General features: G+C 40.6%; 1 protein-coding gene across 2 annotated transcripts in view; it reads right to left on the bottom strand.

Annotated features, from left to right (window-relative positions):
* slc41a1 (solute carrier family 41 member 1) overlaps positions 1-12,827 on the bottom strand; it is a 55,254-nt gene extending 42,427 nt beyond the window's left edge. The window contains exons 1-2 of one of the 2 annotated variants that reach the window (XM_034236576.1): positions 12,665-12,827; positions 8,970-10,058 (exon numbers count right to left, since the gene is read on the bottom strand). In XM_034236576.1, the coding sequence (XP_034092467.1) occupies positions 8,970-9,440 (471 nt within the window). In that variant the 5' untranslated portion in view covers positions 9,441-10,058; positions 12,665-12,827. Of the gene's footprint in view, positions 1-8,969; positions 10,059-10,366; positions 10,532-12,664 lie in introns of those variants that run through there. The other variant, XM_034236577.1, reaches the window with a different exon arrangement.
* Positions 12,828-16,654: the final 3,827 nt, after the last annotated feature.

Raw genomic sequence — 16,654 nt, forward strand, 5'->3', positions numbered from 1 at the left:
GTTGTCAGACAAAGAAAATGTGCTCCAAGTATTCAAGGTAACCCAGGGTGATAATGTACCAGTGACACACATACTTATGAGTTATAGGCACACAGTTGTCATAAGAATCACTAAATCACAATTCAAGCTGAGTCCTATAGAAACCTGACATGTGGACAGTTCAGATTCATGCAGTCTTAAGTTAATTAATTCCCCAACACATTTGTATTTCCTACAAACGTACTTATAATGACCCCCAGAATGTCTCAAAAGCAAAGTACTGAGCATGTTAATTAGACATTAACCCCTATAAGCTTCAGTTCATCAAGACTTTTCGTGTGTTTTGATTCTTTGATCACCGTTGTCGGACAACAAAACGTATTCCAGGTAACCCAGGGTGAGTACTCCAAACACAATTGGTCAATTTGTGTTTGAACAAAAAGGAAGTGTACTAGTGACGCACATACTAATGAGTTTTCAGGCACACAGTTGTCATAACAAGCACTAAATCACAACCAAGCTAAGTCCTATAGGAACCTGACATGTGGACAGTTGACATCCAGGGACCAGATGGATGTTGGTGCAGGGTGAAGCCTAAAAATATCTGACTAGGGGGAGTGCAAATAAGCAACCTGGGACCCTCCAAGGACCCCCGATGGATCCTGGACAGAGTGAAAGATTAGCCAGGCTTTGGTGCAACACAAAAGCTTTCTAACCTTCAATCTTTATCACTCCGATCCTCACCAAGTAGCTGCCTGGGATGTTGTCAAGCAAATAGCTGAGAGCTGATATGTTGTTAATGATCATCAGGACATTAAATCTTTGGCAGACAGGAAATGACTGAGCAATATGAGAACAAGCAGTTGCAATATTAAATGCAAATGGTCGGACGCCATTTAGGGAATGTTTCCTGACTGATTCAAGTGCCTTTAGAAATACATTTGAATCCTTATATCTTAGATTGTGGAGGTGTTGTTAACGATGTTTAATTATCAAATCATAACGGTGCATAGGCTACATTTAAGCATACACTTTATACATTGCACAGAGCCAGGGTTGGAACGCAGAATGATGATTCAGTTTTAGGGAATAATCCCACGCTCGTTTCCTGGGTGAAAACCAGGAAAATGGATGTGGTCGGAACAAAATGGTGTCTAGTGGGCAGCAAGGGCTTGGCTGTTATTAAACCATTGAGTCAATTCTAATTTCCTGTTTACTGGTGCCTGTATTTTTAGACTCTTTGTTTTTCACACCGAAGCAGTGTCCAAATGTTTGATTTATGTTGGTGTCAGAGGACAGACAGCAGGACACTGAGGCACACACACACACTGAACAATCTTAAAAATGTCTTGTGACTGATAGCAAATCACCTGTTTGACCTTTGAGAAAGGCATTGCGACCAAAACTATCTCTACATGACCTTTACAAAGGAGATCAAGATAAGAGATCAACTCAAGTCACATCGAGGCTATACGAAACCCACTTCAGACAGCCAAATGCAGGACAGACTGTGTATCACTGCCCATCAACAGAATAATCGGACTATAATAACTTAAGCTTACTTAAATATCTTATAATGACTCCAGACATAAGTGACATAAGCAAAGTAATTCAGAGCATGCGAACAGTCTGTTTCACTTATTCACTTGGTCACAAAGTATCACATCATCTATTCACTTATCTGTGTCAGCTCCTTGAGCCAAATGTTGGTCTGCTGCACATCAGAGTAATACATGTAAGTGTTATTTGCTACAGGTTACATACTTTATGTTTCCACTAAGTTTTATTAAGATATGAAAAACACTTTACCATAGCTCACACATCCAGACAACAGGTGCTGGACAGGCTAACAAGTACAAAGGAAACATTTAATCTTCACTTTCAATTATGCTTAGAGGACCTTTAAATAAACCAACATCGTCTTTAAGATATAAAAGTTAATAAAGTACCCTATATCTTCTACTCTATTGCTATGTAATTCAAGTATGTATTAAGTTGATTAAACACATACATAATAATAATACATTACATTTATAAAGCGCTTTTCCTGGTGCTCAAAGCGCTTAGGGTTAGATATATATAATATAACATATAACTCAAGTCAGATCCACTCATGAGGGGCAGTGGTATCATTAATCTGTTCATTTAGGACCAGTTCCACCTGTTCTTCCTGCACTTGGCATGTTGCTTTCAGCCCGGATTATGTGGTTAACTCATGGATGTCTAGGGTTTAACTTCTTCGTATTTGTTTGATATTTAAGTTCATTCTTCATTTGTGTCACTACGATGAAAGTATGTCTTGCAATTGGTAAAATGTTGCTAACTCTGCCTGCCCTTTTTATGTGAACGAGCTCATAGCCAAACTGAGAAACCTGGGTTGATTTAGAGATTTGATAGCCAGCATCGTAGGACCGTTTAGCAGAATTGTGTTTCTTAGGGTTAGTCAAACCAGAACACAAAAAGATATTCAGGGTTGGTTGAACTCGTAGTACAGGCCTCAGAGTCCTAAGCTTTCAGCCCTGGCAAAGAACCTGTAGGTGATTCTGCTGCCAGGTCACTAAGCAGAACTATGCAGACGACTCCCTCCTCTATACCAGCCTGGACGTCCTTTCTGAGAGTCCAACTCGAGTGGGAATGAGGCCATGAGCTCTGTGTGTGTGCTGTACATACTCAAAGTGACCAACTTTAAAGAGGCCACATTTCAAAGAAGCCTGATTTTGCATTGAGAGCGATGCAAAGCGCCAAGTCATGCTCCGATCCAAGCCAAAACGATTCAACTCGGGCCAGGCAGACACATCAAATAAAGGCTCTAGTATGTTCTGGTTTTCAAGCTTAGAAGAGCTGGTGCCTTTGGACTGAACCAGAGAGAGAGGGAGGCTGAGAGAGAGTTAGACAATTACCTTCCTGCAAGGACAGGAGGGATTAGCTGAGTTAGCGTTCAACAGCTTCAAGGACTGGGAATTAGGCACCTGTTAGATGCCGAGCCTTGCAAGTATATTCTTCAGCCAGAGGCACAATCATGCCTTATAATAAATGAACAATAAGTCACTGTACCATCTACAATATGTCTCCTCTCTCCCAGCCTCAGCTCCGAAGGAATGGTGCTCTGAGTGTTTTGGAAACTAGAGAGACTGCAGCAGCATGGTGCAGGCAGCATGAAAACTGTTTTGACCTAAGGCAGCATGAAAACTTTTCTGATCTCAAACCTCTGCATTCCTGGTTCCAGCGAGAATACCTAACGACACGGTAATAGAGGCTGTCACACTGCATTGTGTTTTTTGTTTTCCCTCGAGCTCGACTGAAGTGTGCTGCCATTGCAGGTGCTCAAAGAAACTCTTATTTCCTTGCTTCTTCCCCTCCTCTCTGTGCTGAGTTCCTGGGGACCCCAGCCACCATGTTGGCATCAGTATGCGTGTACACAATGTGCCGGACTGGTCTCCTGGCAGCCTGACCCCTCAGTTTTATCTGCATCACAGGCTGACTTTAAAGAAATATATGACCAGCATGACTTTGGCCTGTAATTCTTCACTGAAAAAAAATAGAGAATGCTCCCAGTAAGATATGTTTATTACTGTTGTGTTCATGGGAGCATTGTCTGGTAGTGTGCAGACTTTTTACAGTTTTTTACTTTTTGTTCTGTCTATAACCTAGTATTTAACATTGTGTAAATGCTATTTTGCATTTCTACAGTGCATGTAAACACAGATTCTCTAGGAGCTGTACTTCCCTAAGTGTACTGCGAACACTGTGAACACTCTGAGTGAAGTGTGTGAATGTTGACTGGATAACATTGTCTCAAATCGTACACAACATCTATGCCTTCACTGGAAGTCAAACCAGCACGGTGTTAGCTAGCTAGCTACATTATGGTTCACAATAGAGTGAACAAAAAAGCTCTGGGATTTCTCCATTGGATTTCGGTTTATCGCAGGAAATACGCTTTGTTGGAAACACTTTTTAATGATACTTAACACGTTTTGATCGGCACATATTAACACCTCTTTGTGATTTATGAAGCGTAAATGCAATTGTAAGAAATAAAAAGCTACCACTAGCCGCTAGGTTATAAACAAACTAAATAACTAGGAAGACACAACCTTGAAGAAAACAGAATCATATAAGAACATCAGGTTTCATAGAGCCACACATTTCAAGTGCTACTCAACTGACTTTAGATAAGCCAGTCCTTTGTTAGTATATAAGTGCTCTGTTAGCAGTTCTTTGTTAGTAATTCTATCGCTCGAAGTGGAGTCGAAAGACTATTTAGACACTTTGCTGTTTTTATGATACATACAAGATTCAGACATTCATGAGTGGGATTCTTACTGATGTATTTATGTCGTAGAACAAAACGTGAAAATGTCTTCAGCTTATTTTAAACAGAGACCTTATTTCAGCAACCACCAACACACAACAACAAAAACATTGACTTTGAGACGAGGGAACCAGAAGTCTTTTCCAGGTTTTAGGACTCATTCCTGCACCACTCTACACCAACTACTGAGAGACAGCTAAACTACCCCAATGAAATAACGGTGGCTTATTTTCGAAACCAATATATTTGGTAAATATATTAAATAATGAATAGGGAGGCGTGTGGTGCAGTGGGTTGTGCGTTGGTGTTCGGATCAGGGGGTCACAGGTTCAAAGAGTCAGCATGTCGTCGTGTCCCTGAGACTCTTCACCCCAAAGTGCTCCTGTGTGTCCAGAGTATTGAGTATGTAAGTCGCTTTGGATAAAAGTATGGTTTCATTGTCTCGTGCTTTTACATTTGGTTTTTTGTCCTATCGGTTTTTTGTCTAAATGTATTTATGCTGCTTTTTATATATTTATTGAGGTACAACACTTTGGTCAACTCTGTTGTTTTTAAATATGCTATATCGGATATGGATTGGATTAAGAGTGTAACAGTATGAGCCGGCACTAAGATCAGACAGGCTGAGAGTGAGAGTGAGACAGGTTATATAAATCACCCCTATGGTGTTTGATGACTAGGGAGGCGTGTGGCGCAGTGGATAGAGCCTTGGTTCAAACCCCACTGCAGTCAGCATGTCATTGTGTCCCTGAGAGACTTCACCCCAAATTGCTCCTGTGGGGATTGCCCACAGTATTGAGTATGAAAGTTGCTTTGGATAAAAGCATCTAACATATAATGTAATGTGATGCCACACCCGTCCCCAAACAGATGCCACCAGACAGCACGATGACAGACACATGCCAAGGTGAGCGAGGCCAGTTAACCTCTTAAGCCCCACGGACCCGAGCTCGGGTCCGAAAATGCTATATATGTAGCAACAGTGCTATATCTGAAGTGTCATTCATGAAACTATTAATATTCCATACCCATCTGACCGGAGGAAACTTGGGTTACTGACGATACGAAAACAATTATTTTTTTCGAAAAAGAAGTCTCACAAGAAGCCTCTAAATGACCCCATGTCAAAAACGGGCAATTGCTATGTCTGCTCATAACTCACAAAAACAATCATTTATAATTCATCCTTTAACAATAATTTTTTTTTTTTTTATGGAATGAATACCTATAGTGATAATTAAATGTTGTACAATGATTTTTACAGTCTGGTACCTGAAAAAGGTTAAATGGCACTGATGGAACCAAATGTACCCAAATGTGCCCAAACCTTAGTCCGCTTGGACTTTTTTTTGCTAAATCTCTCTAAAAAGGTCAATTCTCACTTGTTTTGCCTCAATCTTGATACAGGGTACTTATTATATGTTATACTTTGGATTCCTAAAGCTTTTAGGCTACTAACCCATCATTCAAGGGTGGTTTTCACTATAAGTAATGGGTTTTATTTGGGCGGAAACAAAAATGTACACTTTTTGACTATGTTCCATCTGGATTTACTCTGACACTGAAACATCTTTATTGATTCTGACACTTCTACATCCAACTCACAGATGTGACCTTGCTTTGATAAAATAAATTATTCATATAACCCTTTTAGAAGTTAAGTTATAGTCCTTTGTTTTGGGCATGTCATTTTCGAGCCTGAAACCTGAAAAACAGGCTTGGGGCTTAAGAGGTTAAAGGTGGGGTAGGTAAGTTTGAGAAACCGGCTCGAGGTACACATTTTGTTATATTCCATGGAATTCTCTTAACATCCCGATAGCAATGAATATCTAAAGTGCTTTGACAAAAAATCCATTAAAAAATGTCATCTGTGGAAGCCGTGGTACTGTAAAAAGTATTTAGCCGCGCTAAACGGATTGGATTGCCGCCTTGTCTGTCAGCCTTCCATCTCGTGCACTCACAAATGTATCTCGTGCCCTCATTGGGCGTGCCGTCATTGGGCGTTCATTGCAGCAGTACTTCAATGACTCGCCAGCAACAGGCGACCACTTTCACCTGCTGACGTCATGTGCGCGTTCATGTGTGTTGGAGGAGGTGCTCTGTAAGGACGTCTGAAGGAAGGGGCGGATTCTTTTCGGCTGTGTACTTTCAAATTGTAGTGCACTTGAGCCGGTTTCTGAAACGTACCTACAGTACCCCACCTTTAAACCAGTTAACTGAAATGCTCCAGGGGGTCAACCCATAGTATGACTCTGCAAGCACGCCTGGAAACATCAGAAACATTACAATGACGCATTATACAAACTTAAATATAGCTCATGATGTCTATCCCAGGTAACTGGATCATGAGAATGGGACTGAAGTGGAGTTCACGTCGTGAACAAGGATCCTGTGATGCTGTATGAAAAAAAGTGCTTTACTGGGTGAGGAAACTGTGGTGATGTAATAACATCGGGATTTGGAGTCAAATATGAGGTGCTTTATAAATGGAACCCATTATTATTATTTTGAAGGATATGGCAGTGGTTGGCAGTCCTAGCAAACAAGGCTAATCTAATTGTAAATGAAAATCCTTTATTTGAAAATGTTTTAATTAGGGCCGGGACTCGATTAAAAAAATTAATCTAATTAATTAGAGGCTTTGTAATTAATTAATCGAAATTAATCGCATTTTTAATCGCATATACATATTTGACCTAAGAACAGTGAGAAGCAATTTTTTTTCACATGGATTTTAGTATACCATTAGGCGCATTCACACCGCAGTACTTTTCCCACAAAGGTTCATGAGAATTTAGTTCATGAGAACTCTTTGAACCTGGGGGTGGATTAGGCAAATGAAGCCGCTGACGTCACTTCTTCTTCTTCTGCTTTGGGTTTACTGGCAGGCCGCAAACCACTTCACGGCGTATACTGCCGCCCAAAGTCCCCGGCCGGAAGTCCCCGGAGTTGGGGACTGGCTTCAGTAGAAGCTGCTGGGAGTCCCAGCAGCTTCTACTGAAGCCTTCCGAGTAAATCGCCAGAACGCCGACACCTCCTCATCTCCACCGCTCCCATGTTTTATTTTGTGTTGCCATAAGTTAGTCTCTCTGCGTTTCTGCGCTGGGCTAATGTTAATAATGCTAATAATGCTAATGCAAGGATAATAAAATGGCGGCTTCACAAAACTTTTTGGGAGTTTTACGGGGGGGGGGTTTGCAATCCGCCCAGCCAATCAGAAATATAGCTCTTTTCTCACAAGAGAGCCGTACGAAAGTCCCTGCTCTCTAGCAGCTCTCTGCTCTCTAGCAGGGACTTTCGTGGGGGTAAAAAGGTTCTCATGAACTAATTTTAGTACCGGCTCTTTTTGGTGTGAACGCGATAAAAGAGGCTAACGTCCACGCTAGCTTCCACGCTAGCTGCTATATGTTTTTGCATTGAGGTGATACTTGAGGCTTGATGTGCTGCGGTGATATGCGAATTCCTTTTTGCATAATTTGCACACAACCGTGCTCTTATCGACGCTTCCATCCGTCCGTTTTTTAAAACAACATTTCCCACTGTTGTTCACTGTGGTTTGTTGTTGTCTGAAGTCATGAACGTTAGTTGGTGCTCCAGTATAATCGGTACGCCTGAAACTCATCCAGTGAGAAACGTTCCGCGGTGCAAAAATAAGTGCGATTAAAATGCGTTAATTTTTTTAACGCGTTAATTTTTGTGTAATTAATTAATCTTAATTAACGCGTTAAAGTCCCGGCCCTAGTTTTAATCAATAAATGAAATGATGTATTGTCTATGTACACTTTTTCATTGCTTTTGTCCTTATTACTCTCTTTTGTTGCCATAATATGTGAATATTATAGAATATGATTTTTTCATTTAACATTTGATATCTGTCTTTTTAGATATGCCAATTCATATATTCTATCTATCGTAGGTGTCAATTGGGCCGCATTTGTGTGCAATGTGACACATGTTTTATTTTGAGCACATGTCCTCAACACTTTGTATCACCTTATGAAGACGTGTTAAATTGAAAAGCATCAGTGATCCATGGATTAATAAATTTACAATCATCTTATATGCTTTTCAGACTGACAACCAATACCAAGGACTTACTTTATAAAGATGTTCCCCACTTCCACTTTCTCACAGTCACATATTGCCATTAGCATCACTAGCTCTTTAAGCTTGGACAATATTCTCCAGTTGGATGGACCAGTTTCTCTCTTCTGAATAAATGCCGCATTCTCACTGTGCGCCGTATAGTTACCAGTTATTAGTATCTCTAATCTGTGTGAATCTGTGCTGTCCTGTTTTTCATTCTCACCCTGTTGCTGTTTAACTACTGAATTTCCCCACAGGGATTACTAAAGGTGCATCTTATCTTAGAATAGGTCTAGATTTCCTCGCACTAGTAGCACACAGTATGTCGAGTAGCTTAATGCCTTAGAATGTCTTGTATATGTTTCTTTTGTTGTTATTATTATTATTTATTTTATTGTACTTCAATGTTGTTTTTTGTGGTTACGGTCTGGGTTTTTTGTGGTATTGTTGACCCTGGTAGAATGGTCTCTTCTACTCCCTTTATTATACATGTAAGGGTCTATGTATGTATGCTTTCTGTGTTTGACAATGTCACAAATAAATTATATATATATATAAATAAATAGAAGAATAGGTCTGGATCTCTCACCTGGACGAGGTCTAGCACCATCCCGGCTGCTACGGTCCCGAACCCGGCCAGCAGGAAGGGGAAGACCACCTGCAGGCCGATGGTGAAGGAGGTCTCTTTGAGGGGCGCCGGTGGTTCTGGGCTCTGGTCGGTGCTCGTTTCGTCGCTCTCGTTGCTCTGGCTGCCGTTCTCCAGCAGAGCGTCTTCCTCTCGCTGACCTTTGGCGTTCGCCCGGCAGTCCGTCGCCACTACGATCTCCGACCTCTCCACATCGTCCGCGGCGTCTCCGTTCGGGACCTCTGTGAGCTCGAGGTTGTTCCCGCTCCCCAGGCTCTCCTCCTCGGGGCCCTTTGAGGGGATCACTGGGGGGACCGAGCAGTTGGAGTTGACTAGGGCCGGGGTCAGGGGGCCGCCCTCCTTCGTCCCCTCAATGTCCCCGGAGGACATGTCGATGTCGGGGAGTTTGTCTTGTTCTTTCGACCAAAGTACCATGCGGAAGCCTTTTGAAAACACTGGGCTTGACAAGAAAAAAAGGTCAGCTTGCCTCGGCCTGTCAGTTCTTTGGGGGGGAGTCCAAATGGAATCGGCCACCTGATCTGGTCTCGAACCTGATCAGTCCAATTGATTTATCCCATTAAAGAGGCTTAAAGTGAGTTGGGGTCGCTACTAAAGACCAGGAGAAAACCTGCAGCAAGGCACATGCAGTCGTGCGCCTGCAGAGCCCGTGTTCCTGTCGGTGCTTCGGGAGCAGAACCAGTATGTTCTCCATTCACTGCAAGGTCCTCAGGGTGCACAGTCCAAAAAGAAGAAGAGAGCGTACTGGACTAAAACAGAAGAGGAAGGAAAACAATAGACGTGGGGGCTCGCAACAGAAATCCCCTGCAGTCACTCGTAAACAGTCCTTTTAGAGTTCAGTATAAGCTAAAGAAAGTGATTAAGGGTCTGAAGTGGCAATGATGGGTCCGGCTCGCCCACTGATCACCAGACTAGTGGGTGAATGTATCACCTTACACCACGTGGCTGCTGGTAGAGAGATATTTAAAGGTCTGCAGTATGAAGATTGAATTACCGTCTGCAGAGAAGCACCTCTCCTCGAGAGCGGACAGTCACCTGGGAAAAAAGAAACACAGTCATTAATTATTCAGTAAATGAATGTAAACATCTTCAGCCACATTCCAGATTTGCTAAGGAATATCAAAAGCTGTTTCCTGACTATTGATTAAAATAATTAAAAATACCATCATAAAACAACAACATACAGCCTTAATACAGGGTTTATAAAACTTCAACCTTAAAAAATACAAGTTAAGAGCAATTTGAATATCACAGAATAGAAAACCATGACCAATGTGCACACTGTATAACAAACAAATTAATGTAACAGGAATGTTATATAAATAGAAAAACCCAAAACTCACCAAAATCAAATACTTTGATAACAAATATTAAGACTTAATAGAGAAAGATGAACACTTCTGAAGTACCACATTCACTTGTTAACTACACTTGTTGTCTAATCCCTTGAAACAGACACTATTAATCCGAACATAAGGAGCCTCACTCTCAGCTGACGGACATCACAGCAGATGTGAGGAAAGACCAGCAGTCAATCGCTGTCAACGATAACACACCACTTCTGGTTCTTCAAAATAAAATAAAAAAGCAGCAGTGGAATAAGAGGTTTAGTCAATCAAACTGGTATTCTGACTTCTTCCTTTATGTTGTATTCTATGCATTTTTTACTTTATTTTATTTATTTATGATATGTGTTGACATAAGGAAAGTCAGATACTTCTTACTTTGTTTGTTAAAGGTGTCATTTTATCTTCAAATTTTACATGCGTCTTTCAAGTCTGTCATTAGTGTTACTCATTGCATAGCCCTAGGGGTGAACATTTGAATGTGAAAATGTATTGTATTGAAGAGTTAAACGATTTTGATATTGACTGAAGCCACATTTGGTCTGACACATGGCAGCCATTTTGTTAAAATGGTAGTGTTTTCTCCAAATTGTCACTGGTGTTACTCTTCTTCCTGGTAACACGTAACACCAGTGACATTCCTATACAAATAAGCTTTGTATAAAGTATAAAAATAATTTAAAAAATAAAAATACTTTAAGCTCTACTTGTTGTGGATTCATCAAGTTAAGAGTTAGTTATTGTTATTTAATAGGTTTTAGATGTTTTTAGAAGGAATATATTTCAGCAGATTTGTATCACCCAGATTCCACCTTTTCTGAAGAATTAAGTCTTTCAAAGACGGCGAAGTTGTGAAAGAAGCATTCCTGGAGGCTGCCGACGCGCTTTTGGGGGACAGTAAAAATAACAGTAGCATTTCAACAGGTTTTTGATATGATAAAAACTCAAGTTAGATACCGTTATTAATCAGCTGTAAGTTTTAGTTTGTTTGAACTTATTCATTATAATTATTGTTCACAATGGTATAAGAATGCAAACATTAAGATCTGTTCTGTTTAAATTGATTATAGTCTATTATCAATTCAGGTTAAGAAGCTAGTGTTGCTTGCATCCTATTTTAAAGGCATTTATTTTTATAATCTACTAAAATGCAACAAACAAAGGGTTTGATTCTATTAATGTTGTCTTTTTTATTGCACTTTGGCAGCAGATTCCTGTGGAGCTTCAGATCTGAGTTGTCTTATTAGTAAGCCTAATTTATACTTTTGTAGCAACACTATTTTATATAATGGCAAAGAAAGGGTTCAGAGTCTTTTCTTTTTTCCTGTGTCATATGTGGCAGCACTGTTCAATGTTTCTTGAAAACATTACCCACTGTAGTGACGTGTGAATAAACTCCAACTCTGTTTCAACAACACTGTTGTGTAACTTCAGTTAAATACTTGTATGTGTGTAGATTAGAAAGAGGTAATATAAAGGATCTACAGTATTTTATGAAGTATTAATCGTACAAAGGTCAGTTTTATACAAGTAGAAGTGTGTATTTACCTGGTAGTAAGCTGTCAGTAACTACGCCTCTCTATTTGGACTGGTAGATCTCGGCAGACTGGCAACTTTAAAAGTAGCTCTGGGTCTATTTTATTAGTCAAAGAAGGAGTCTCACATAGTGGTGCTAAATCTGACTCACATGTTTTTCCTCAATGGATAGACAGGTAACCACACAAACTCCCACATTTTACGTCAGCAATTAACGACAAAAAGCCTGCTTAGAGAATAATAGTCTGGTGATCTCTGGAGCTACATTACATGATATAATACCGTAAAGTAAATTATCTAATAACACACAACTTAAGCACACAACCGAATACACCCATACTCTTATTTTGAAGGCCCTGTTTCCCCTCGTTTTGCTGCTGTCTTGTTGCGACATCACAGTCTTTGGCTTTGAAACAATCCTGTTTAGTAGTCAGGACCTACACCACCCGAACCCAACATGGCAAAGGCGTAAATTAGTGCTCCCCTGATCAGCAATGAATAGCCGAGCCTCCTATTCTCTTCCACTGCTCATTTAACAGGGGGGGGTAGGGGGGCGATCTGCTGCAAAACCGAGTGTAAAACTCATTAAAAATGAATCTACCATTTCCCATTCTTCATCCCCACTACATAAACGCGTAAATAATTTCACAAGCTGCGATTTGGAGCTCTCCAAAATTGCACATTCCTTTGGATAAAGCTGTGAGGACCTGCAGCTGAAATGTCCAGCAGGTGGTCTCGGTATTATAAAAAGTTGCTTACCTTTCAGTGCAGTGATGATCAGATACTCGCAGTGTGTGCATGCATCCTCCAGCTTGTGGTTATGCGCTCTGGCTGAGGCGTGGACGCCGGTGCACACGCCTTATGTACCGCACAGCTGGTTAATGCGGGTTAATGGTTGAACCCTCCCTCCGTACATCCCTCCTTCCAGTGTGGCCCAGTCTTCACCCGTCACTTTGCACCCCGTCCTATGGCCCCCACCGCCCGGCTGCTTGGATGAGCATCCATAATACATCCAAAATACATTCAAAATACACCCGTCCGCTGCGGGGGGCCAGGAAGCTACAAGGCGGGACACGCTCTGAGACATGGGCGGTTCTCGGGGGGGGGGGGGGGGAACAGGGGACAAGGCCCGTTTTATACTATGCTTGGACCCCCTGTGGCCCCTCTCAAAAATTACTTGGAGTTGGAAGAAGTACTGAGATCTTGTACTTGAGTAAAAGTAGAAGTACTCAGATCTTGTTCTTGAGTAAAAGTAGAAGTACTCAGATCTTGTACTTGAGTAAAAGTAGAAGTGCTTAGATCTTGTACTTGAGTAAAGTAGAAGTGCTCAGATCCTGTACTTGAGTAAAAGTAGAAGTACTAAGATATTGTACTTGAGTAAAAGTAGAAGTGCTCAGATCTTGAACTTGAGTAAAAGTAGAAGTACTAAGATATTGTACTTGAGTAAAAGTAGAAGTATTGAGATATTGTACTTCAAATCAAGTTTTATTTATATAGCACATTTTTAAAACGATTTTTGGTCGAGCCAAAGTGCTGTACATATAATAAAAATACTTTACAAGACACTTTTACAACAAATACAACAGCACAGTTTGTACAGAATATCAGTATGAGAAAACGAAACCCTCTGTCCTTACCCTCACATCGTACAAGGAAAAACTTGAGTGCAGCTAGTTTGAATGACTTTGTATACTGCAGGGTAGCTTGTGAATTTACTCCACGGGTAACTAAAGTCTGATTTAAGACTTAATTATATTTCACATCATTCATCCAGATCTCTAATTTAATTGAAGGTATTAAATACATGTAAAGTATAAGTACCTCAAAATTGTGCTTAAGTGCAGCACTTGAGTAACCACCATTATTTTTTTTCTGTAATGTAATAAATTGAAACTAAGTTATTGAAAAAATTCTGTTACTAAAATAAACACTAAAAAATATTAAGAAATAAAATAAAAACAAGGTTTGGCTGCATAAATAATGTTTGTATACCCCAAACTGCATTTATGTTAATAGTAAAGTAAGTTACTAGAATACAATTGTAACTAAGTCATTGATGCAAAACTGTAATTAAAACAAAACCCAATTATGGTATTTAAGGTTTTTTTGTGCACTACTGAACTGAAAAAGTGCCCTTGTCCCCCTTGTCCTGCATTCAATTGGTCTTGAACCCTTCACTCCCCCCCAACCCCACTGAGTGGAAAGTTGTGCCCATGCGATGCCTGTTTCCTCCACAAGTCTTACTAATTTACTACCAGATAGAAGTTTACATTTAACAATAGGCCTGCCTGAATGAATGGGCACTCACGCAAACTAACTGAGTGGGAAGACTTTTGTCAATGATCCATCGAGACGGAAAATTAATACACGCAAGTCTTACATAAGAAATGGCAGCAAAGTGACCCGAAACCACACCAGATGAACTCCCCAGACTGATTTTGATCTACAAATGTTATATAATTCATAGACAGAGAAAGAGAGAAGCCCACTTGAATAAAAACACTTTATTCTAAAAAATACTCTTTTTAAAAAAAAATGATTATCCCTTACAGTTACTTCACATAAAAAATTGAAAATAAGAGAAATATCAAACAACAATATAATGGCTATGTGTTTTTCTTCTCTCCCACCAAGTCCTATGATCTCAACACCGTAAAAAAAAATCCAAGAGACTCATAGAGACCAACTTACCGGACTACAATCCTCTTGTATGGTATTTTATTTCTATTTTCTAGAGTATGTGTCAGGCTTGGAATTTCGTCATTTTAGGGGCAAGGCCATTTGGCCTTTGGTGTCACACATTTTTTCAGGGCGCAAAGGCCACATGCCAGGGCACAAAGGCCATTGAGGGAAACATTTGGATTTGGAGCTTACAAATAAATAACTTCACTTTTTTATAAGAAAAACACACGAATGACATGGAAAACAAATCACTTTTTTAATATCAATAATGTCAAACATGATATCATCATATAGGCCTATGCCTCCTTAGTATTACCGTATATAAAATAAAATACTTTACTTTGAATAATTAGTGTTTGGTATGTTTTCCATATACTACTTCTCCCATTCACAAATCCAAAATCAAATCAAAAATTCTATTAATATGTAACAAATATATTCCATTTCAGAGCAGAAGAAACAGCCTTCAAGGGTCAAACTCTGCACATACATCATTCAGCAGTGCACAGTGAAGTGTGTGTGCGCGCGCATGTGTGTGTGTGTGTGTACGAGAGTCTCTTTAATCAACTCCTCACAGCTCTGGTCAGAAACTGGACAAAAGTTAAACATGTACAAACCACAGACTGTCATGGCGAATACAATTGCTGCTTTAATTCTGTCTTTAGGACGTTGTTGTGAGTGTGGACGGAGCAGCTACAGGTTAGTTTAGCCTGATTGATCCATTCAGTAAACACGCATTTTAAAAGGTTTTTCGCTTGCCGTCTTATCTGCAGACTTGTCAAAACATTCATTCATGTTTTTTTACTAACCGGTATCAGTATTTAGTTACTTCGGCATCATTTTGAAACGTGTATTACAATTAAATCACGGTAAAATATGTTCATTTTGTCGTAGTTGGTTTCCACCATAGTATTTACATGGATATAAGCCCCGCCCCCTCTCCAGCGCGTCCTGTTTGAATGACAGGGGTAAACACAGCTGACAGCCGCGGTGAAACTCCAGCGGTTAGAGCGATGAGAATATTCGCATCACGTCCGTTGTGAACGCAGCATAATGCAGTTCAGAAAACACTGTTTTGTCGCTTTTAAAGCAACTTCGAGATTTTAACAGTATCAGGGGCACACAGGCCATGGTGGCCGTAGGACGTACAATTATTTGTGGGGCATAACGGCCAGACCGAGGGGCTACGACGGCCATGGCCGTCATGGCCGCCGTGAAAATCCTACCCTGGTATGTGTGTGTGTGTGTTTGTGTATGTGTTTGTATATGTGTGTGTGTGTGTGTGTGTTTGTATATATATGTGTGTGTGTGTGTGTGTGTGTGTGTGTGTGTGTGTGTGTGTGTGTGTTATCTAACAGTCTATAGCACCGTGCCTCAGCCTCCTGACACTGTTCCCGAGGACCTACAGCTTTGTTGTGCCGTATGTTGTTGCTATCGAACACTTTGTGCTCAGCATAATCTCACAGTGATTGAAGGTTTAAAGCTCCCATGTCATGCTTTTCTGGTTAGTACCCGTCCCCTTGTGTGTTATGAAGGTTTGTATGCATGTAAACGGTCTGCAGAGTCAAAAACCCTCAAAGTACACCCTCTTTTTCCATTTGTTTCTTCCGGGAGCCAAATGGACCAATCCGTGGAGCTCCTCACACACCAGGATCCCTTGGCGTCACTATCAAACGCAGTGGGGGGACCTTTAGCGTACATTTTCAACTAACAGGGACCCCTGGTTGGTAATAGACGAGTTGGGATCCCGGAGAAATGCTCTCCGCAGACCCATTCTCACAGCGTTATAAACCTTTTTCTTACTCAATAGGCTAGTTGCACGGGATGACGTATTTGCATTTCCGGTTCATTGAGTGTGTGGTTGTAAACTTCCGGTCTACGGTAGAGCGGTAGAGGGAAGAGCGATAGATAGCGTATAGATAGCGTATAGCTAGCAATAGATAGCGAGAGAGAGATAGCGAGATAGATAATGAGAGAGATAGCGAGAGAGATAGCGTATAGATATTATATAGGCACTATTTTACACTCCAAGACCTACCGAAGGTTAACATCAGTGATGTACATCGG

Source organism: Gymnodraco acuticeps, unplaced genomic scaffold (assembly GCF_902827175.1).
Source record: "Gymnodraco acuticeps unplaced genomic scaffold, fGymAcu1.1, whole genome shotgun sequence".
Lineage (NCBI taxonomy): Eukaryota > Metazoa > Chordata > Actinopteri > Perciformes > Bathydraconidae > Gymnodraco > Gymnodraco acuticeps.